The sequence below is a fragment of the Pocillopora damicornis genome, chromosome 4 (assembly GCF_964200805.1).
Source record: "Pocillopora damicornis chromosome 4, jaPocDami1.2, whole genome shotgun sequence".
NCBI lineage: Eukaryota > Metazoa > Cnidaria > Anthozoa > Scleractinia > Pocilloporidae > Pocillopora > Pocillopora damicornis.
In genome coordinates, this window is record NC_142673.1 from 25,086,707 (window position 1) to 25,108,866 (window position 22,160).

The 22,160-nt window shown below is 40.0% G+C and overlaps 1 protein-coding gene across 6 annotated transcripts in view; it reads left to right on the forward strand.

The window, feature by feature from the left end:
* LOC113683425 (protocadherin Fat 4) overlaps positions 1-22,160 on the forward strand; it is a 107,770-nt gene that overhangs the window by 71,690 nt on the left and 13,920 nt on the right. For 5 of the 6 annotated variants that reach the window (XM_027200667.2, XM_089205733.1, XM_089205736.1 and 2 more), the window contains exons 2-20: positions 2,887-3,076; positions 3,558-3,731; positions 3,992-4,211; positions 4,769-5,046; positions 5,753-5,872; positions 6,348-6,501; positions 9,994-10,193; positions 11,173-11,369; positions 11,604-11,712; positions 12,509-12,658; positions 13,317-13,736; positions 14,558-15,856; positions 16,332-16,481; positions 16,855-17,090; positions 17,495-17,678; positions 18,092-19,193; positions 19,537-19,773; positions 20,312-20,910; positions 21,254-21,958. In XM_027200667.2, coding sequence (XP_027056468.2) covers positions 2,887-3,076; positions 3,558-3,731; positions 3,992-4,211; positions 4,769-5,046; positions 5,753-5,872; positions 6,348-6,501; positions 9,994-10,193; positions 11,173-11,369; positions 11,604-11,712; positions 12,509-12,658; positions 13,317-13,736; positions 14,558-15,856; positions 16,332-16,481; positions 16,855-17,090; positions 17,495-17,678; positions 18,092-19,193; positions 19,537-19,773; positions 20,312-20,910; positions 21,254-21,958 — 6,724 coding nt within the window. Of the gene's footprint in view, positions 1-398; positions 1,042-2,886; positions 3,077-3,557; positions 3,732-3,991; positions 4,212-4,768; positions 5,047-5,752; positions 5,873-6,347; positions 6,502-9,993; positions 10,194-11,172; positions 11,370-11,603; positions 11,713-12,508; positions 12,659-13,316; positions 13,737-14,557; positions 15,857-16,331; positions 16,482-16,854; positions 17,091-17,494; positions 17,679-18,091; positions 19,194-19,536; positions 19,774-20,311; positions 20,911-21,253; positions 21,959-22,160 lie in introns of those variants that run through there. The other variant, XM_089205735.1, reaches the window with a different exon arrangement.

Sequence of the window (22,160 nt, forward strand, 5' to 3'; positions counted from 1 at the left end):
GAATGCAAACGACGATATATGCGAGTTTTATCTTTTTTGAGTTACAAACTAATGCTCCTCTGGAGCTTATTAGCTTTGCCGTGATTTATTTTTTGAAAATGCATATTAATTTTAGAATTAGTATTGACCTTGTTGAGCATCAAAACACTTTTAGCGCCTAAACGGAAAGTTGACACCGTTATTGCCATCATTCTGAAAGTATTGTGTCACGTGGCTGACGACGTTTGTTTGACTTTTATCTAAAACTTGTCGCGCGGCGCCGAACTAGTGGTTGTTTTGACTTGTGTTACATAAATATAACAAAGTAGCTTCTTAGAAAATCTTAATCAACAAATAACGTTTCTACCTTTGTCTATCTTATGACGAAACATCCCTGCAGTAGAACAGATCCGTTTTTGGTCAACAAAACACGCTATTTGTATTGTTTATTAGATACTTGAAGCGCTTTTTGACGCCCCTGGGTTAATTTGTGCTTAAAATCGTACCATAAAATCACCTGAAATTCTACGCCAACGTTAATTGTCATCAAACTTCTTGCTTCACATTGAAAGATCGTATTTCAAGCACTACTTCGCTATTCCGGTGTTTAGCCCGCTTACTACGCGCTTAATTAAATCATCCGGCTATGAAGGTCGCAACGATTTTTGTAGCACTGGCTTGTGTGAGCTGCTTCCTCTCCACCGTGGAGTCTTGGCGTCGCAGACGGAGACGTCGATGCTATCGTAATTGCACGCCTGGTAACTGGGGAAGATGGAGCACCTGTACAAGATCATGTGGCAGGGGGACACAAGCTCGCACAAGGGGGATTTCTGTGGCGGCTGCTTGCGGTGGTTCATGCCCCGACAAGCTGAGTGAGACCAGATACTGCAACACACAATGTTGTCGCGTCAATTGTGCCTGGAGCTGGAACTCGTGGAGTCCTTGTAATGGTTGCGGAATGTCGACGAAAACACGTACTATGAGTATAACTCGATATCCGAGCTGCAGGGGAACGTCTTGCCCCAGTCAGAGAAGTCAAACCATAAGTTGCAATACTGGAATGTGAGTTATTTTGAAAAAGTTACATTTGAAAACTTTTCAGTTTCGTAGGCGTGCATTTGGTATTGAAGTACACAGCCTGCTAGAAGTCCCCTGTTGTTTTGGGAAGATAAACCTCCTGTCTGTGTCGTCAATTCTTATGTTTCTTATTGTGGACAACAGTACGTGTTCTCTTTCTTTGACGTTTTTTGTTACCTTAAACAATTTCCAAATTCTGTTTCTCGAGTTTAAACCAAATGAATAGGTAAAATCTGCCTTGTACGATTACAGAGTGTATGATCCATTATTAATAATTAATTCTAAGTAGCGTTATAGTATATTTTTGTTGACGCATGGCGGAAAATGTAATTCTGCCTTTCAGTAAAACGAGAAATTTAACGAGGTTCGTGGCACACAAGCCATTAACACACAAATTTCTTGTTGCGTGAAAATTCGAGATTTGTTACTGTTATGTTTTATGTGCCCTGACATGATCTTGCTGCCCTCTCTTAGTGCAGAAAAAAAAAACAGACGGAACATGATTTAACCTTTGTGGTTATCTATTGCCGTGTCACGTCTGACTCTGTGCGTATGTTTTTTTTCTTGTTGTCCTTGCAAAACGCGATAAGATTATATATTAATTGAGACATGAGTTGGCGTTTAACATCTTTTTTTTTTTTTTGCTGTAGATCTTCGATAATCCCGATGGAAATGATTAAACTGAAGTTTTAATAAAAGAACTTAATTTAGATCTGTACGCTGTTAGAGTTAGATATGCTTAAGTCGCAGAGATTATTGACTAATTAACTTCTTTTGTTTGCGTTCTTTGGTATAAACTTATAATTTTTCTCTAACTTTGCCGCCTACCACACGCTCCTTTCTGAGTAAGGAGGGACAGTAACTAGTTTACATTCTTTGAGCCTCAAATCTTACTACGAAGCTTAATAAAGCCCTTTCTGTTTACTTATGGTACCTGGCACTGGCGCGCACCAATTTCACTTGCATAATTCATCTGGTTATGTGTTGCGCAACGCAAATCGAGATCTTCTCGAAGCAGAAAGAATTGGCCTCGAGTTTTCTCGAGAGATCCGAACGTGGTACTTTTTCTTATAACCGTGACTCGGTGGATGATTCGTTACGTGATTTTCTGGAGAAAATGGCTTGCAAATTGATGGAGTCGGATATTTGTACATATTATTATTTATTATTTTAAGATTGAAACGGAGCCTTTCAAGACAAGTGAAAAACTTGTCAGGAGAAAAGGAAAAAACTATAAGCCCAGTATACTGAGAGCAAGATTTTGTGTCTTTCCGTGCTCAGAAGAGTATGAGAATGACTGAATATATAACCACATGTCTTTATGTGTTTACCTTTCAGTTTATTGCGGGTATCAAAACTCAGAATGGCATATTTTCGCAACCATTGCAAAATCTTCGGGCGAAAAAAATTCGCAAAAGTAATTCGAAGATTATTGCATTTGATTTATTTTAAACGGTTTCAAGAGTTATTTTTTTCCAGAAATAAATTATGTTAAAAAAGGATTAACTTTGTCCTCAACAAGACCGTTAATTCAAATTGTTATCCAAAACTTTTAAGAAGTAAAACTGTTGCTCAAGGTCTAAGCAGTAGGTGAGAATTTATCGGCGCAAATCTGCCTTGGCTCTAGTCAGGCTTAATTCATGAACGGGTTAATCTGAGCAACTAAGTTTCCAAACTGTTCCCCGTTACATCGAACCAATTTTATCGATGTATGGGGAACATCTGAGAATAAGTGAACAGAACAGACTAATCAGGAGACTAAGCGGATAGAAGCAAATTTAATTTAAGAAAATAAATATGAGCTCAACGTGATCTTTTGTTTCGACACAGATGCTGTCCAGTTAATTGCGTAACTGACAATTGGTCAAGTTGGTCAGGCTGCAGTGCTGCGTGTGAACAGAACGGCAAACGGGTTCGAACACGTTCAGTCATAACACAGTCTAGCTGCAATGGTACTCCTTGCGGAACCCTCCGAGAATCGAAGTCATGTAGAGGACCCTGTTGTCCAAGAGACTGTCAGGTAAGTGTCCAAGGTATTTTGTATAGATAACCGATCCGCTTATCGTAGGGTTAAGCACTTAGTCTAATGCTTAATGCAGTGCTAGTTTCCTATATATTATTGAGAAAAAGCTCAAATATAAAGTTAACACAACGTTTAATGGGAACATTTTCATCCTTGTGCGCCTGCGGAACGTAAAAGTCAAATAACTAATATACAAATTTGATCATAAAGCCTGTCTGATCTTCCAAAAATAGATAAATGCTGAAATGATCTTTGAAAAAAGCCACTCAGAACCTCTTTTCGAGTGAGTTTTCCCAAATTTGTTGTTCAATTATGCTGGTAACGAAATTAGCAGCTAGCCGTACAAGATATTTACGTATAAAGTTTCTTTTCAGTTATTATTATAATGTTGCTGATACTTTCACGAAATTGTTTATGAAAAAGTCAACTACTTTGTCGAAATTGCTTATGAGCATGCTATCTGATTTTATGTCATCAGGTCACTAACTGGTCTAGTTGGGGGAAGTGTATAGCTCCGAAGGGAAGGTGTTCTGTCAACAGTGGAACAGAGACAAGATCTCGTAACGTCACTTCACACCCAAGCTGTGGTGGAAAACCCTGCCCATCCTTAAGCCAGTCAAGAAGATGCACACCTGTTCCCATTCCCTGCAAGGTAGGCGTTGATTTGTTGATGTATCCTTGTTTTTTGTGTGTGTGTTATTTCTCCGTTCTTGTCTTCGTTTTGTTCTGTTTTGTTTTATTTTGTTTTGTTTTATTTTGTTTTACTCGAATCCTTTTCCGTCTTGGATTTAATATTTACTACATAGGTTTACTTGTTTTACTATATCATCTTAGTGATATTAGACTCATTTTTTGTTATCATAAATTCTGTTTTTGATCAAAACTTCTTATTGCCACTTACTGCACCTTAAGATGAACTCATGGAGTTCATGGAGCCCTTGTACCCCACTGAATGGCAAATGTGGGCCAGGTACTCAGTACCAGACACGTAGTGTGGCGACTCAGCCTTATTGCAGCGTGGCGTGTCCGGCAAGCAGGCAAACACGTTCGTGCAAGCACAGTTGTTGTCCTGTTGATTGCGTGGTGTCGACGTGGACTGCATGGAGTGCTTGTTCAACAACATGCGGCACAGGTAGGTGGCACACGTTCATATCACCGAACTTGAAACACTTGAAATGAAATAAACGATTTGATCTGAGGATGAAGTAAAGAAAATGCAAAGTAAAGAGCTATCTTCGCTGCAATTAAAGAAGAGAACCCTGAAAGAATTCAGGCTTCGACTGAGTATCATGTTGGGATCAGAGCAGTTTTAAGAAGATTTTCTTTCAAGTGGCTTCGTGGCTCAGTTGGAACAAGCGCCTAGCGAGGATCTGGGAGGCACGTCTTTTAGTCCTGTCTACGCCTGAATTTTTTTTAGGTTTCTTTCTGCAATTGCTTTTACTGCAACTTACCTGTGAAGCTTTTTATTTTTATTAGTTTAATTGATTTAATTAGAACTTGAAACGTTAGTTACCCAAGGGCGTCATCTCGAAGGGAATATTGCTCTTACTGTTAACTCATAACATCGTTGCTTCATTAATTAATTAATTAATTAATTAATTAATTAATTAATTAACATTGGCGTAAAAAGGGTAAACGGTAAACATTTTTCATTAGCTTATTATTATTATTATTTTTTTTTTTTTTAAGGTTCAAGGACTAGAACACGAAACATAAATACCCAGCCTTCTTGTGGTGGCAAATCTTGCCCAGCGCAGAAAGAAACAAAATCTTGCTCTCAGTACAACAACCGTGACTGTGTAATGTCCCTTTGGACAGCCTGGTCACTCTGCAGCAATGGCTGTGGTAGCGGTACGTCCACTCGAACACGCACTATCAAAACGACAGCGTTATGCCGCGGAAAAGCATGCGGAGCAAGAACAGAAAGTAAGCAGTGCACTGACTTCCGAGACAACAGGGACTGTGTGGTAAGTAACCCTACCGTTGCCATGTTTTGTAAGAGTTGAATAAGAATTACTGCAGAATATGTCCATAACATTGACAATGCACTTAATCTGCAAGGTAGGAAGTATCTCATTAGTGAGTCTATGTTACTTGGTCAATAGAGGTAGAGAACTGTAATTTGGTATTATCAACTGAGTCGATAACGTAAATTGGCCACCGTTAAGTGTTTCAAAGCTGACGTTTGGAGCGTTAGCCCTTCGTCAGAGCGAATGACGAAGGGCTAACGCTCGAAACTTCAGCTTGGAAACTCTATACGGTGACCAATTACATCATCAACTCAGTTGATATTGCCGAATTACCCTGTTATTTCTCCCACAGACGCAGCACCGCAGTCTCGTTAGAAACCCCCTTTATTCATCAGAGATAGGTAGTTCGCCGGGCCACGTCGATAAACATTTCTTCAGCTCTTTCTATTACCTCTTTCCCTTCACACCCTACAATGCTTGACAAATTAAAAAAACAATTAATTTCTGCAAACTTCACGCAGACTTCACGCAGAAATACTGTGTTTTCTTCAAGTTGCCGGATAGTGAGCTCGGCGTCCGCTTTACAGGCTGTATGCAGGACTTACTTATTCTCTACGAGAATATATCTTCCGCTAAATTTCTCACATTCTCTTCGTCGAGTTTGACATTACTCGTTCAGTAGTATTTTGCTGTTGTGTTTCAGGTGAACTCTTGGGGTTCGTGGGGAGCCTGTAGTGAAAAGTGTGCTGTTGGATCTAAACAAAGGACGAGGACTATAAAGATTACTAAAAGGTGTCAAGGTCGAGATTGCCCGGCTCTACAGGTACGTTTCTCGAGGAAAGAAAGACTGTCTCTCATCTTCCAGTGAGGGAAAGTATAATTGACTGATGTGAAATACTCTTGCAGAATGTTGACATCACATAAGGCCGAACAACGGCATTGCCTTTGCAGAAAAATGAATGCTTGCTTTTCGAACTAGTTATGCAGTTGTAAATACCTTTTTAGTGGGTTCACGCGATTAGCCTAACCCTGCGGATTTGCGGTCTTTCCTTAGATTTGTTTGGGTTTTTTTGTTTGTTTGTTTATATGATTGATTTTATTCTACTGTGCGAAAATAATGGACCCAAATTGTAGACGGGCCTTTTGCTGTTACTGTCGTTTCTCTCCGCTGCCAAGCTCAACCCCTTAAATATTTAGTAATCCATTCTTCATTGCCTGTCTTTCCCAAGGTTCGTTCAGACATCTAAATGGTCAGTAATTACTCATTTGCGATGTCGTCTCGCTTCGCTTTTTCACAGAATACTACTCAGTGTGGAACTCCAAACAATGGTTGCCTTCACAAGTGCAGCAATGGTGTATGTTCATGCAACAATGGTTACTATCTGGCCACGGACAGGAAGAACTGTATCGCTAAAGATTGCAAGATGCCAAAACCGTCATACTGTGCCCCAGGTAAATTAATAGCATTAAGTCAAACCCCGTTCTACAAAACAAGGTTTTAGGTATAAGCGTGAACATAACGAAGGAATTGACGGCAAATCAACGAATTAGAACAGTGGGTTAAAATATTAAATAAAAGCTGAATCTTCTTCCACACTGGGACCTCCGTCTAGGACGAATTGAGACATAAATTCTCTTTTCAGTTTTTTTCTTTGTCAATATCAGTATAATATCAAGCAGACAATTGTTGGAAATAATCAAAAATATAAACGAGCGGATTATTAGTTGATAAAATACCAAATTCTCTGAACTTGCATCATAAGAAACCAAGTGTAGACAGTAAGAAGAATTACTAATTGAGATCTGGGAATGAAGTCAGTTTTCGAGCAAAGTGGCTCATCTAGCCAGAGCCTTATTCCGCTTTCTACAACATTAAGTGACTGGGAGTAGCTTTTCTCTCCCAGGATGGGATGCTTAGTTGATGCTTATACAGTGAACCGTAGGATTTCTCTGAGAGCAAGGGTGCTAACCTGCTCGATATCTATGAATCAATTTAAACAATTAAACTTAGTTCTCCTTTCATGTTTTTTCGCAAAATAAGTACTGAGTATTCGAATTGACGCATTCGTTAACCCTTTACTCTCTATCATCAGTATGTATATTCTCCATAATGTTCTCTATACATTTCCTAAAGCGCTGACAAGGAGAATTTGTTTAAAAGTCAAGAGCTTTATAAGTTGGTGATCATTACCTAGATTCTTGTGACCTTAATATTTGATTCAGGTTTGATATCATAAGGAGAAATTAGAAGCTGGTCACTTTCACTCTATTTATGAAACAATTTAAACAATTAACCTTAGTTCTCCTTTCATGTTTTTCCGCAAAACAAGTATTGAGTATTCGAATTGATGCATTCGTTAACCCTGTATACTCCATCTAAAATAGATGGAGTATACAAAGCGTTATTATAACATAGCTAGTAAATTTGTGTAATCAAATTCAATCGCGTGAGCATGCTTCATATTCCTATTGTGTTCGCTCATGACGTCAGCAAACAAATCCGTCGAGAAAAAAAAAATTTCCAACGGGTTGAAAATGTTATAAAACTCAAGAAGCTAGAGTTGATCTCGGCTACGCCTCGAGCAACTCTTACGCATATTTCCACTGTAGCAGCAGTGCATTTAATGCATTGATTTTCTCGAATGTTGATGAACTCGTACAACTTGAAACTTAGGGGAGAGTTAGTAGATGGATGCAGGGGTCAAAGCTGGAAAGTGACGCGCAAAAGTAATCTTTGAAGTCAATGCCAATTGTTGGAAATTCACAAGTCGCTCGCCACTGAGTGGAGTGATAGCGAATTGATTCCATATTGGCTCGGGACAGACGGTAACTCGACCAATTGTTTCCAGGATACTCTTCTTCCACGGCATAATCCTCTTTCAAAGATTTTGTGCTAAACATGTCCGTAGCTCTATCACTTTGGTCTTTCTCGAGCAAGTAGCTTTGCACAAGGGTCCAAGCTGCTCCCGGCTCTGAACTAAAATCACAATAAACGTAAAGAATGTTTTTTGTCCGGTTTAGTATTTGGTACACTCCGTTTTTATGTTTCCCAGAAAGCATGACATCGTGACAGGATCGTATGGTCTTTTTACATCTGTGGCCAGTATAACCAGGCAGACACTCGCACTCGTATCTCCTGGCCGTGACGTCACATATCTCGTGACATGTTCCATTGTTTTCGCATGGAGCTGATTGACAGCATCTGTTGTTACATGATTCCTTTTTACGGTTCGTCTTCCCAGGCTGAAATCGTGATGTTGAACAGTTTTTAGTTTATCAGAAATTAGGGTTTTGGTTTTAAACAGAATACCCTTAAAGAAAAATCGTTGTAAGAAAATTTTAATGCTAATTAATTTAGATGCAGGATAAATAAAAATATGACTTGCATGTCTGTAAGAATTTGCTAGCCAAACAGGTTTGATGTCGCGCTCGTATGCTTGAAAAACTGGAACACTTACTTGTAAGGAGTTTCAACTAAACACACATAGATTGCGAGTGTCTTTACGTGTGGGGCCCATTACCAAAAGCTACATCTTTGGATTTGGAGAAAAGCCTAAAGTATTCACTTTTAAGATCAGAAATAAAGATGGTAATTGTTAATTCCAGAATATGACATTTACAAGTGCGTAAAAAATCGAAGTAAATAAGCATTGGGATGGTTTCAGTATCTTTGTTCTACCTCATCGCTTCAACTAGATTTAGTCTGTATGGGTATATCCTTAGATTGGTTTGTTCTTGGTTCTCAAGCTTCTCTTAACTCTCTCGGTCAAGCAAATAAAACATATTGCTGCAATGCAACGTTGCAGTCCACTGAGCGAGTTCTATTCCGCTTTTGTACCTTCACGGTTTTAGAATTGTAGTGAAGACAAAGTTTACCTTCTTAAGGTAGCTCCGAACCATCTCGTAATACCACCAACCCCAAGTGACTTTGATGGATTCAGGATTTGTGTACGAAGCAGCCTCGTTGAGATGACAGTTTTCATTCTCATTATCTTGCTTGTAATTTGCAGATAAACACTGCCGGTTTTTAAGCACATTTCAGAAAGCAGCTGTTGTGGTTGCTTGTCGAGTGTTTTGAAAGAGAATGGCCATGTACGGCATAGTTTTCCTTCTTACGAAATTTATCTTTTGAACTTGGCATATTTATCTGATCACAGTCATCGTCGGTAGAACAATGTGCAGTGACAGACGGGATAATGAAGAAAATTATCAGGTGTATTTGTAATAAATCCTCAGTCTAGTATGTCGACTCCTAGCTATCGCTGAATGAGAGGATTGATTCATGTGCGTCCTTTTCACGGCTTTTTAAATTCGCTTCACGCAGTTGGTGGTTGTAAAGGATGAAAAAATATTGGTTACCATGGAGATTGTAGTCGAGGAGAGTTTGGGTTCGTGTCAAGTCTCCCAAGTTTGTCGTGCTGTTGATTCCATTTTTTTTAATTCAATTTTTTTTTGATAGGACCTCTGTCCTTCAACTAAAGCAGGGTTTTTTCTCGTACAATTTTTATCGTGCAGGTTTATAGATAGGATAAGAAAGTGTTTTCTTGATGAAGTGCTGACGAAAAGAAGAGGCTCAAACTCTCGGTTAAATTAGAATATTTTAAGGGAAGGTTTCAGATATTCGAATTGTTTTCAAAGGTTTCAGAATTTTACGCAAAACAAAGGTGGCCCAAACTTGATTAGTAATTTAACAATGCCGCGTCAATAATCTTAGTAAAAAATCTCTGAGTTAAGTGTTGTCTTTAATCTTTTCACTTTCAAGGTCTGATTCGCAGTTCTCTCCTTCAGCTGCCCTGTATTTCTTTGTAAATTAGTTAAGCGAATTTGGTGTTACATCAAGATGACATTAAGCTCAAACGTTTGTCTGATCTCGTTTGTAAATGCAATGGTATTTTATGAAGAAATTGTGCTGGATGTTGCTCACTTCAAGGTTTTCCCTCATAGGTACAGCTCTCGGTAGCACTTGCAAGCATACCCTTGTCACGTGCCCAGGAAACAAGACCACTTATCCTGTCACATGCTCGCTAGGATGTCCTAAAGATTATTCTATAAAAGGAGCCTCTAAAGTCACGTGTCAGACATCAGGGCAATGGTCAACATATGCTACGTCTTATTGCCGACGTAATAATGATCCACCTTCTCAGGTCAGTGATGATGCTAAAATTGAAAGAAAGCGTGGTTTAGAATTAGTAAGAAGGGGGTGACAAGCTATTGACCAGCGGATCGGGTCAATAGGTTGGATGCTACCCTCTTAGTCTTAGTGATAGGTCATATACTAGGGACTAGGTGGCCTTATGCTTAGCAAGCTGAATTCCGGGTGGCGAGGTCAATTTTCGAGCCCTGGTCAAGGTCATGGCGTTGTGGTCTTAGGTAAGACACATCACTCTCGAAGTGCTTCTCTCTAACCGGTATTATATATTGGTACAGGTAAACTGTCATTGAAGCATGATGAAATACCTCAAGGAGTAGTAGCAACGCTGTTATGTGTTTAAAAGCTGTTTCATAGTGATGTTACAAAAAGGCAACAAAACCACCTCTAACGTATTTAACCCTCTACAGCCTGACATCACTATACATTGTCTCCATAACATTCTCCATACATTTGCTATGGTGCTGACAAAGAGAATTTGTTTAACAATCAAGAGCTTCTGTAGTTGATGATTGTTTCCTTTATTCTCATGACCTCAATGTTTGCTTTAAGGGCGATGCTGATAGGGGAAAATATTTATTTATCACTCGTAGGGATTAAAGGGTTAATGGACTCGTGTGCCAAAACACCCGATTTAGCATAGCAACCATCAGTGGTCTCTCTCGGTTTGGTCACAGTTGCAAAGCATTTCGCAATACCAAAAGAAAATAGTACTCTTGATCACAAATTGATACAAGTGACTCTTTTTGCCTAATCTCTCACTCCATTGTAAATTTGTGCAATGAGTAAGATACAGCAGATGCGGGATTTGAGACTTATAGGAGAAGGGAGGGGGACGAAAATGGTGCAAAGATCATTTTTGTCACGTGGCTAGACGGAGTTCGCCACATTTGTCAGCTATTCAAATCCACTTTTTCGTCCAGTTTGAATAATAGTAATGTCATTATGATGGGAAGTTTGTGCGGCTTTTCTAGATTGTTCTTTCGGGATCTGCAACCATACAAGAGAACAAACCACGTGGAACAAAACTTGGAACGTTTTCTTCTGTGGATTCTAACAATAAAGACCAGCATACCTACAGCATTGTTAGTGGAGGGAGAGGAAAATTTGAGCTGCGTGGAGCGGATCTTTACACATTGGTGGTGTTTGATTACGAATCGTTACCGAACCAGTAAGGGTGTATCTTAAATTAAGATAGGTGCAATTTGAGAGATTATTTTGCGAGAACTATGATGGACCCTACAGCTGTTTACGCTAACTTGATCTCGAGTCTGCCTTGCTGGGTGAGAAATAACGCGCTGGCAGATATGTTGAATGTCTCAGCGTTGGGGGCGTGATGTTTCCTGACTAATTTTAGGAAGAACGACAATATTTAAAGGCTCCGTTTTTTTCTTTATTCCTGCAGGTTCACTCTAACAATAAGAAGTACAGACAATGGAAGTCCACCGATGAAGCTCGATAAAATATTTAAAATAACTGTAGCTGATGTGAACGAGAAACCGACGGCCATTCAGGTAAAGACGGTCTACAAAAAATTATTAACCTTTTTACACCCTGACATCAGTATGCATATTCTCCATACTGTTCTTTGTACATTTCCTATGATACTGACAAAGAGAATTTGTTTAACAATCAAGAGCGTCTTCAGTTGGTGACCATTTCCTTCATTCTCATGACCTCAAGGTTTATTTTAGGTGTGAAACTGATAGGAGAAAACGTTAGTAATCACTCTGAGGGGTTAAAGGGTTAAGGAGGAATTTACATTTGGCATTGTTGGTTATGTGCCTCTAAAATACATAGTTGGGTGTAGAATCACTTAGACAATCATGATGAGGTAAATGACAGGTTAAAACGACAGGCTGCATGCCCACCAAGGCGACAGTAGTGGTAACATTAAGTCTTTGCCGGTCTTCTAAGGCCTGGTTAGCCTAGTGTAGCCAAGTCGTAAAGGAGAGAATATTCCTCAAGGACAATTTAAAAGTATCTTAAAGTCTCATAATATGCGTCACCTATGATATGACAGTCGGTTTCTTTGTTGTTGTAACCTCTTTAATAAAGCAAAGCTTGGTGTACAACCGTTTGTATGAAAAAAAGGTTAAAGCTCCCTAATAATCACATGAGAGGAAAGGCGCCGAGATTTTCTTTAAAAAAGTTGCTGGAAGAAGTTTAAATACCGGCCGTTTTTCCCTTACATAAACTCTAATCAAGACACCACATTTCCAAGTCTCCTCTGAGGGCATTTCAGAATCGTCACGTTTGAAGTAGAAAAATTATCATTTTATAGAAGCAATAACTTCGTCTGCTCTTTAGTTGTCAGGCAACACCGTGGATGAGAATAGTGACGTAGACACAATATTAGGCGTGCTCAGTACCACTGACCTTGATAACGGGCAGACATACAGTTACAGTTTGTTGGACAGTGCTGGAGGAAGGTTTAAAATTCAAGGGAATTTCGTGAAGGTAAGCTACCTGTATCAATAGACTATTTTGGAAAATATTGGTGAATTTTTCTAGCTGCCCAATGTAACTGGTTCAGTTATCTACTGCTATTGCTTACTCTGCTTCAACTTCCGATGGTGGAAGGTGTCAAATTTAATTGCTCCGAGTTAACCGCGTTCTGTTAGGGAATAACTCATAACGAAGCTTGAGGCCCCATTAGGGGTAAGGAGCATACGGGATATTTGGGAGAAAAAACGTGAGGAGAAAATATAACCGGAAACGGGATATTTAACACACAGATTCTAAAATATCGAAGTGGAATTATAGGCGTACAAAACACAGGAGGTATGGGATATGGGATATTTGTGCTTAACTTTATTGGGTCTTTGAAACGTTTCCATAGAGTGCAAATGGACCATTAAAAAACATGTGACCCAAAGAAATTAGTGGTTTAAGAGGACTTAGATCCAAACAAGACTTCAATAAAGAAGACTTACCAAAGTCTTAGTAATAAAGGGTAACAGCGCTTATTGCTCATCTGATTCATTGCAGCAGTGGCTGCTTTACGCACTGGAACTGTTCTCAACTACATTTAATTCGTTTCACGATTGTTAACCTGCTGAGCGCATAGCTTTTGCCATCGTTCGAGAATAAATCTTAATGATCGATTACGTTATAGGTTGGAAAGTCCAACAAGAACTGCATGCTGAACGGAGGGTCCCAATGTTTCTTAAACTACGAGAGCGTATCCTCCTACTCCATAGTTGTCCGTAGTGTCGACAGCGGCTCTCCATCACTATCGATCAATGCTTCATTTAACATCAGCGTAAATGACGTCAACGACCAACCACGAGGTTTGCAGTTGTCCAATTACAAAGTCAGTGAAAATGCATCTATAAATACCATAGTGGGCAATCTTTCCGCCACCGATGAGGACGCAGGTCAAAAACTCAGTTTCTCCTTGGTTGATGACGACAATGGTAGATTTGGTTTGGACAACAACGGTGGTATCTACAAAGCCAAATCTACTGATTATGAGACAAGCAAAGTGCACTATATCGTGGTGAACGTCACTGACAATGGACAGCCACCGAAAGCGGTGAGTCAATTATGATTTGACAAAAGCCACATTCCGTGCATTATTTTTTATCATCAAAACTGCGCAAAATTCTTGAACGCGGTTGGCTATTGGCAACACCATTTATGCTTGCAATTTGACGGTATAACGGGATATCAACCACGACAATCTTTGTTTTTCCTTTTTTTCTTCTCAAGTTTGATAAATAGGTTTTATCTCATAAGCATTCTGTCTCTTAAATTTTGTCTTGGTACTGGTAAATTAGTTACGTGGCTTATAGCCGTCCAATTCTGTATGTAGTTATACTCGTTCTTAACAAAGAAGACTCCTGCTACGCGGTCGTTCCATTTTGTGGATCACTCGTATGATCACTGACACAATCATACTCTATACCATTATCAGTCATGATGTTACCTTCGAAATGTTTCTTGATTTGGTCAAGTGCAAATTTAATTTGACTTAAGCTGAATTGTGGAAACGAAAAAAATATTATAAAATAGGTGCAGGATCAGGGTCAGGAAGACGCAACAGACTCTCAAGATCTGATTTTTAAATTTCCCCTTTAGCTGTTAGACATTTACTTCTAAATAATTTCCATTTGGCACATCTATGGTGAAAGGTCACGTTCCACTACACTTTTATAACTTGAAATTTGTCCAATTTGAATCGACTCTCTTGATATGGCAAATGTTACATTTTTATTTGTGTTTTTTTCATCAATTACTACCTTTAAGTTAAGAAGTTATTTACTTGTTCAAAGCCTTTGTTCGAAACAACCCTTGCCAACAGTCAATAACTAAAAATGTTAGTAATTTTTTCCTCTCTCCTTCTTTTTTGCGCAGATGACTAGGAATTTTTCCATTATTGTGTTAGACGTCAACGAAGCCCCAGTCTCCATCGAGCTTACTCGAACCAGCGTATTGGAGAATGCAAGGCTTGGTACGGTCGTGGGCTCTCTGTCAGCAAAAGATAATGACGCTGTGCAATTCCTGACTTTTAAGCTGGATGAAGATTCCGCTGGAAAATTTTCCCTTCAATCAAACGTGACTTGTCAAAATTCTTCCTTAGGTGGGACAATATGTGCTACAAATTTATTGGTCAACGGTGATATAAACTATGAAGATGCGTCGAGCTTGGACATCATCGTGCGCGTAACGGACGAAAAAGGGCTTTTTCACACCGAAATGTTTAATGTAACAGTGATTAACGAGAATGACCCACCCACGAATGTAACACTGGATGGCAGTGCTTCAGCTTCTGTGGCGGAGAATAGCATAAACGTTCAAATTGACACTCTACTGACAGACGACGAGGATCAGGGGCAGAGATTTACGTATGTGTTATCAAGAAATCCTGGCGGGAACTTTGAAATTAGAGGTGATAGACTTTTTGCTTCTAGAAACGCTACGCTGGACTTCGAGTCATCTCCAAGCTACCAGATAAAAGTGATATCAACTGACAACGGAAGTCCACCAAAATCCATTGAGGCAACTTTAGTAGTAAACCTTCAAGATGTCAACGAAAAACCAACCGATATACAATTGTCCAACAACAGCGTCCAAGAAAATCGACTTGCTGGAGCGGTGATTGGTCAGTTGTCTGTCAGGGATCCTGACAGACAGCAAGGTCACGTGTGTAGCATCACTGATTCAGCCAATGGAAAGGTAGGAATAAACAATAACAAGATAACCGTCGGTAGTGCTGGCATCGATTACGAAGAAGCAAGCTCTTTCAACTTGACAGTTCTCTGTCGCGATCCAGGTGGCCTGACGGTGGAAAAGTCGTTTGTCATTCTTGTTCAAGACATTAATGAAGCGCCCACTAACATTGCACTGTCAAACGATAAAGTCCAGGAAAATAAAAAAGGTGGCATTATTGTGGCACAGCTCAATGTCACCGATCCAGATAACGTCAAGGCACAAGTGCAAAGTGTTTCTTTCTCAATTTTGTCCTCGAATCCTAACCTACCGTTTCAAATTCAAAACGACGCTCTTGTCACCACTCGAGGGCTCAACTTTGAAAACACTGCCCAGTGGACCTTCAGAATAAAAGCAACGGATGATGGAAGACCGGCCTTATCCCGAACACAAACCGTCACCATCCAGGTTATCGACGTAAATGATGCTCCCGATGGATTAACGGTGAGAAAATTTGTTTGCTTGCGAACGAGAAATTTTTCCCGCGCTATATTATAAATCACCTGTTACTTGCATTTTGGCAATATGCTAATCCATCACTCTTTAATTGTTCGCCCTCTGGAATCAGGACCGACAGATCCGATTAGTGTTCACTACAAAGTCATTATTCTTTGGACTTGGGTAACAAACTTCACCCACTGACACACAATGCCTCCTATTACAGCCGAGAAAAAGGGGAACTTTACGAATTTTTAGGGATACCTGACAGAAGAGTGGCAGGTATAAACGTCAATTTGTTTGAGAAATTTTTCTTTCCACAAGGTACACAAATAGCGATTCTGAAGGTGAGATAAATTATCTTATTTAGGGTAAGCCTTTTCTGCGTGCAAGAAACCATCAATCTTGTTAAAGGATTGTAAATGGACTGCAGTTAAAGATATTAGCCGTTTTCACAATATGTCTTCCTTTATCCTCATAGCTTTCTAGCTCCTCTGTAAACGAAAACAGCGACAGTGACACACTAGTGGGGACATTAACAGCCCTTGACCAAGACACGTCACAGAATCACACATTTCAGTTATTGGACAGTGCCTCGGGAAGATTTAATGTCGATGGTAACCAAATAAAGGTAAGCTTTGTCAACACTTTCTGAAATTGCTCAAAGCTAATTTTTTAAAATGTGTTTTTGTTTAAAATACAAGAATTGTGAAGAAACTTGAATTCTTGATAGCGAATGAAAGTTTTACTGGTTTTTTAAATTTGGAAATTCTGGAGAATGTAAAATAAAAATCGTTTAATAACCTGGTGAACTGTTTGACAGAAAGCTGCATTTCATGTAGAGTGTTGTTAAAATGTTTAACAGAATCTCCAGAAAAGCTTCTGCCCCAACTTGTCTTTTTGCTATGATGTAGGTATGCATTGCAACAAAAACAGAATGAAATTTATTGGAATTATTCACATTAAAGATTTTTATGAACCCTGAACTTATGTTCGATTTTAAGGTGGCTGTTCGCAACACACAATGTCTGAACTACGGAGGTTCTTCTTGTCTTTTGAACTACGAGGTACAAAAACGTTACGTGATCAGAGTGAAAACAACAGACGATGGATCACCACCATTATCTTTTGAGAAGGACTTTGGTATCGATATTCGTGATGTCAATGACAAGCCACGTGACCTACAGCTGTCCAGTAATAAAGTAAAGGAGGACGCCAAGAAAAACACTTTGATTGGCCGGTGGGTTCACCTTTGTTTTGCGTTTCTCAACCCACTTTTTTTTTTCTTTTCTTCTTCGCTTCACTTTTTCTGGCATTTTTTCTGCCTGAATAGAAAAACAATTTTGCCTTATTTCCGCTACTTTGTTTTCAACTTCCGATAACTCGAACTCCCGATAAATCGAACCTTTTTCGATTTTTCTTAGTGGTTCGAGTCGTCGGGACTCGACTATAATTCTAACCGAATTGTCTTTTGTATTAGGAAAATAGGAAAAATCTTTAAATCCTATTTTCTCTTGATTGCACAAACGGCTTGAAGTATCAAAAAAAGAAAAAAGTTCAGCTTAGCGTATACCGTTTTTCACACATCTCATGCTTATCCTCTCTGAAAGCTAATTGTTTTTTTGCTTCATATCATATCGACAGTTTTTCATCGCGCGACGAAGATGCAAATCAAACGCTGACTTATTCACTCAAGAATGATGATAGTGGTCGCTTCAAGGTTGACTCCCTGGGAAACCTATACAAAACAAACGACACTGATTATGAGACTCAGACTAAACACACCATAACTGCAGTTGTAACAGACAGCGGAAATCCGTCCTTGAAGGTAATTTTCCTGATTTGTAGGACTCAAGTGATTATGGTGCACAAGTCCCCGATTTTCGGGATTTAAAACCTACTAACATTGCCTAATTTCAATTGCCAAAGAAAGTGGCTTGACCCTTAAAATACGTCAGACAACTTGTATAATTTTAACTAAAGTGGGTAAGAACTTGGCTACAGCAGATGCTGCATCGGCTGGTAACGATGAAGGTTTCGGTGACAACACAATAAAAAAGAATGAACGATTCATTTTGACCATACTTTGAAAGAATATCCTGTCTTTGCTTTTAGACTTCGAATAGACTCAGAATAATTGTTCTCAGAAAAGCGCCTGACAAGAGGGCAATATTCTCCTAACATTTTAATATTTGAATGTTTTTTTTGTCTTATTTTGACTTTTCATCCTCTTCGTTTCAGATGGAAAAATTGTTCACAATTGAAGTTTTGAATGTCAACGAAGCTCCGGTAAACATAAACATAACTTCTCAAGGAGGCCAGCTGTATTTCTCAGATGGGCATCCGCAGGTTCGCGAAAACTCCCCCTTGGGAACAGTTATTGGAATGCTAGAGGCTTTAGATCACGATGCAAACCAAACTCTGTCCTTTAAGCTCGATGATGATGCCGGCGGAAAGTTTACATTAGGGCCTTCGGCGAATTGCCAGACGATTACCAATATCTCAGGGGTAAACACAAAGTGCACCATTGGTCTTCGAGTTAATGGAGATCTTGACTTTGAACTGTCCAATGAGTATCACGTGACAGTGCGCGTTACAGATGCTAAAGGACTTTTTACAGCTGAGCAGCTTAGAATTAGCATCGTGGATGAAAACGATGCACCTGAAAATATCACTTTGGGTGGAAGCTACTCGGTCAGAGTGTACGAGAACGCGAATGGGTCACTCGTCGGGCAATTGGTGACTAGTGACGAGGACGTTGCGCAGGCGCATACGTATAAACTGTTAGACGACGCCGCTGGTCGATTTGTTATTCTAAACGACAAGCTTTATGTCTCATTGGCGGCCAAATTGGATTTCGAAGGTCAAAATAATTTCACGGTGAAAGTAAGAAGTACAGACAGTGGATCGCCGTCTCTAAGTGTGGAACAGGTTTTCGAAATAAGCATCCTGGATGTGAACGAGGCCCCTGTCAATATTTCTCTCGCGCCTGCCAATGTCACAGAGAACAGTCAACCTGGCACACGGATTGGTCAATTAACTGTCAGTGACCCTGATAACTATGGGCCACGTGGTACATTGCAGACACACAGTTGCCAAGTAACCGGTAGCAATATTGGCAAGTTTACTATCCAGTCAAACGTTCTCGCCCTAGGAGGTGCTAGTCTAGACTACGAACTAACACCGGTGACGCGTGTCCAGGTGAAGTGCACAGATAACGGCTCCCCACCCCTGTCCCTTGTGAGGGATTTGTCCATTAATGTGAATGACGTCAATGAGGCACCCACAAGCATTTCCCTGTCGAGCGATGCCATAGATGAAAATCAACCACCATTTTTGATAGGTTTGTAAATCGTTAATCTGATTTTAAATTATTTTGTCATGTTATAAAATTAGGGTTTCACTGAAATGCTTTAGGGTAGTTCTTAAAATAAATCAATTTAACCACTTTTTCGCTCTCGGTTTACCAACTCAACGCATGGAGCAAGCTACTTTGCCGTTGACTGTAAACATCGAAAACGTGTATTACTGATTATATCTGCTCTGGTACCTCGAAGTTGGCTTCTGGCATTCTCGGTAGTCAACAATATAAATAGATAATTTCTTTCTCGATTCTGTCCTAACTTGGCTAATAATCGCATGGAAAACAATACTTTCATCGTGTTGTCTTTCTCGTTATTTTTAAGGATTTTTCTCAACTGCTGACCCGGATAATGCCAATCAACCAACAAACCGGCAAACGTTTACCTACAAGCTCATGGGCGATACCGCTGGACTTCCATTCGTCATTGACGGCGATGCATTGAATTCTACACGAAGTCTGGACTATGAGGCTCAGCGCTCTTGGAACATCACAGTCCAGTCCGTCGATAGTGGGAACCCACAGCTAAGCGTCGTAACAGATTTTCTCATCTCTGTTATTGGTAAGTAAAATTTACCACCCGCACTCGGGTTGAAAATAAAACTGATAAACCCTTTCCCGGCCATTCAATGTCACGCCTGTCCTTGGCGAGTAGAATGAAGTTTAGTAATTTCGATTGGTGATAATACCCTAACCCTGACCCTATACATTTGGCACAAACATGGGACTAAGAAAATTTTCAAAACCCTCCTTCATTCCAATGTCGCTTTTGGATGCAGTCTACCGACCAAGCTACATCGTTGGCACGTTAGGCTATATATTAGGTTCACAAAAGACAAATGCCACTCAGCATAGTTGAAATTTCCTTTTTTGACATTGTCACGATTATGGGACCAAATCACAGTTTTTCAACGGCTTTTTTTTAATCTCGCAAAATCTCGCGAAATCTCGCGCATTCCGTAAACTCGTTACCGTTAACGAGTTAATATTCTTTAAAGCATATCGAATCTATAAACACTATGACTGATATTGACGGTAGAGGAGGGATAGAAGTACAACATTCTAATCAGTTTTGGTTCTTTTTCCACGCTCTCCTGCAGATGTCAACGAAAGGCCATTTAATATCACTTTGTCAAATACTGTCGTCGATGAAAATTGCCCGCAGGATACAGTTGTTGGTAACCTACTCTCCCTAGACCCAGATCGCTCGCAGACCCACACGTACACTATGGTAAACAGTGCGGGAGGTAGATTCAAACTAGCTGGAAAGCAACTAAAAGTTGCCATGTCTAATGTGGACTGTCTTAAGAACGGAGGAGATTTCTGCAAGTTGAATTACGAGAAAAAGGGTTCGTACACGGTAAAGGTGCGCGTAACAGATAACGGGAGCCCACGTCTGAGCAGTGAAGCAAGCATGGTTATTTCCTTGAATGACGTCAATGACCGACCAAATGACTTCAGGCTGTCTAGTCGCACTGTGAAGGAAAATGCAACAGTTGGTACAAAAATTGGTCGGTTCACCGCCACGGACGAAGATCAGTTCCAAACGCTAACTTTTTCGCTGCTTAACAGTGATGGGGGAAGGTTTGCGATTGACTCTACAGGTTATTTGTTCAAAGCAAAGAAGACGGATTATGAGACGAGCAAGGCTCACAAGATCGTTGCGCAGGTGACAGACAATGGGACAGTGCCTTTAAACGTAAGTTCTCTCCACTCAGACTTCTGTAAAATGCTTTTATCACATGCAGTAGTTAAAGCGCTGTAAAAACAAAACTAAAGTAATCAGAAGGGCTACGCAAAACAAAGGAAAATCACAAGGAGATAATGAAAGGTCAAAGCAAAATCAAACAAACCGCCTGAAGTGCAGATGACCAAACCGTGAGTGGCTTCCTATCGGCCTGGTTGTGAGGGAGGAGAGGGTAGGGTACGATTCTTCGACCAATCGCAGAGTGTCTTGACGAAAAGCCAGTGTGATACAAATATTTTACACAGTCATCCGAAAAACTAATACACATAAAATGATCCTTTGTTTCTCTTCTCAGAACAACAAAACATTTATCGTCGTTGTTGAGAATATTAACGAGCCTCCCATAAACATGACGCTTACATCAACATCAGGACAACAGTCATTCACTGACAACAAGCCTAGAGTCAACGAAAATTCAGCAGCCAACGCGACAGTGGGGACACTTCAAGCTTTTGATCATGACGAGGTGCAAAGCTTAACGTTCTCTTTAGACGACGACGCCAATGGTAAATTTACCGCGGGCTCGCATGTCACATGTCACAACAACACCAACATTCCCAGCGTGAAAACGATGTGCACCGCACTATTGCAAGTCAGCGGTGATCTCAACTATGAGGCAAGCCACAGTGAAGACATTGTGGTGCGTGTGACTGATCCCAGCGGTTTATTCCACATTCAGCCATTGCAGGTGGTGATTTTAGATGTTAATGACCGACCTAGCAATATCACTGTCGCAGGGGGTGATACGGCATCTATCAACGAAAACGTGAATGGTGGTTATGTGGGCGATCTTGTAACCACAGATGAAGATTCTAACCAAACTCATAGGTACACTTGGATAAATAATGGTGGATGGAAATTTCTCCTCAGAAGCAACAAGATTTACGCTTCATCGTACGCAAACTTGGATTACGAAGCAAAGTCGACCTACATTATTCGGGTTCGAAGCACAGATGATGGCAGCCCAAGGTTGAACATTGACAAGACCTTTACAGTAAAGGTAAGCCTCTTCAGCTTTGAAATGTTAATTTTTAAGGACGAAATAGGCTCGAGTGTCTGATAATAAAATTTATAAGTAATTGTATCGATCAATCAGTACAAAGGAAATTATTTCAAAGAGCTAGTTACATGTCAAGTAAAAACATGCAAAGTGCATGTAACTGGGAAATTTCGAGTGAATAAATTTCTCATCTTGATGGGGT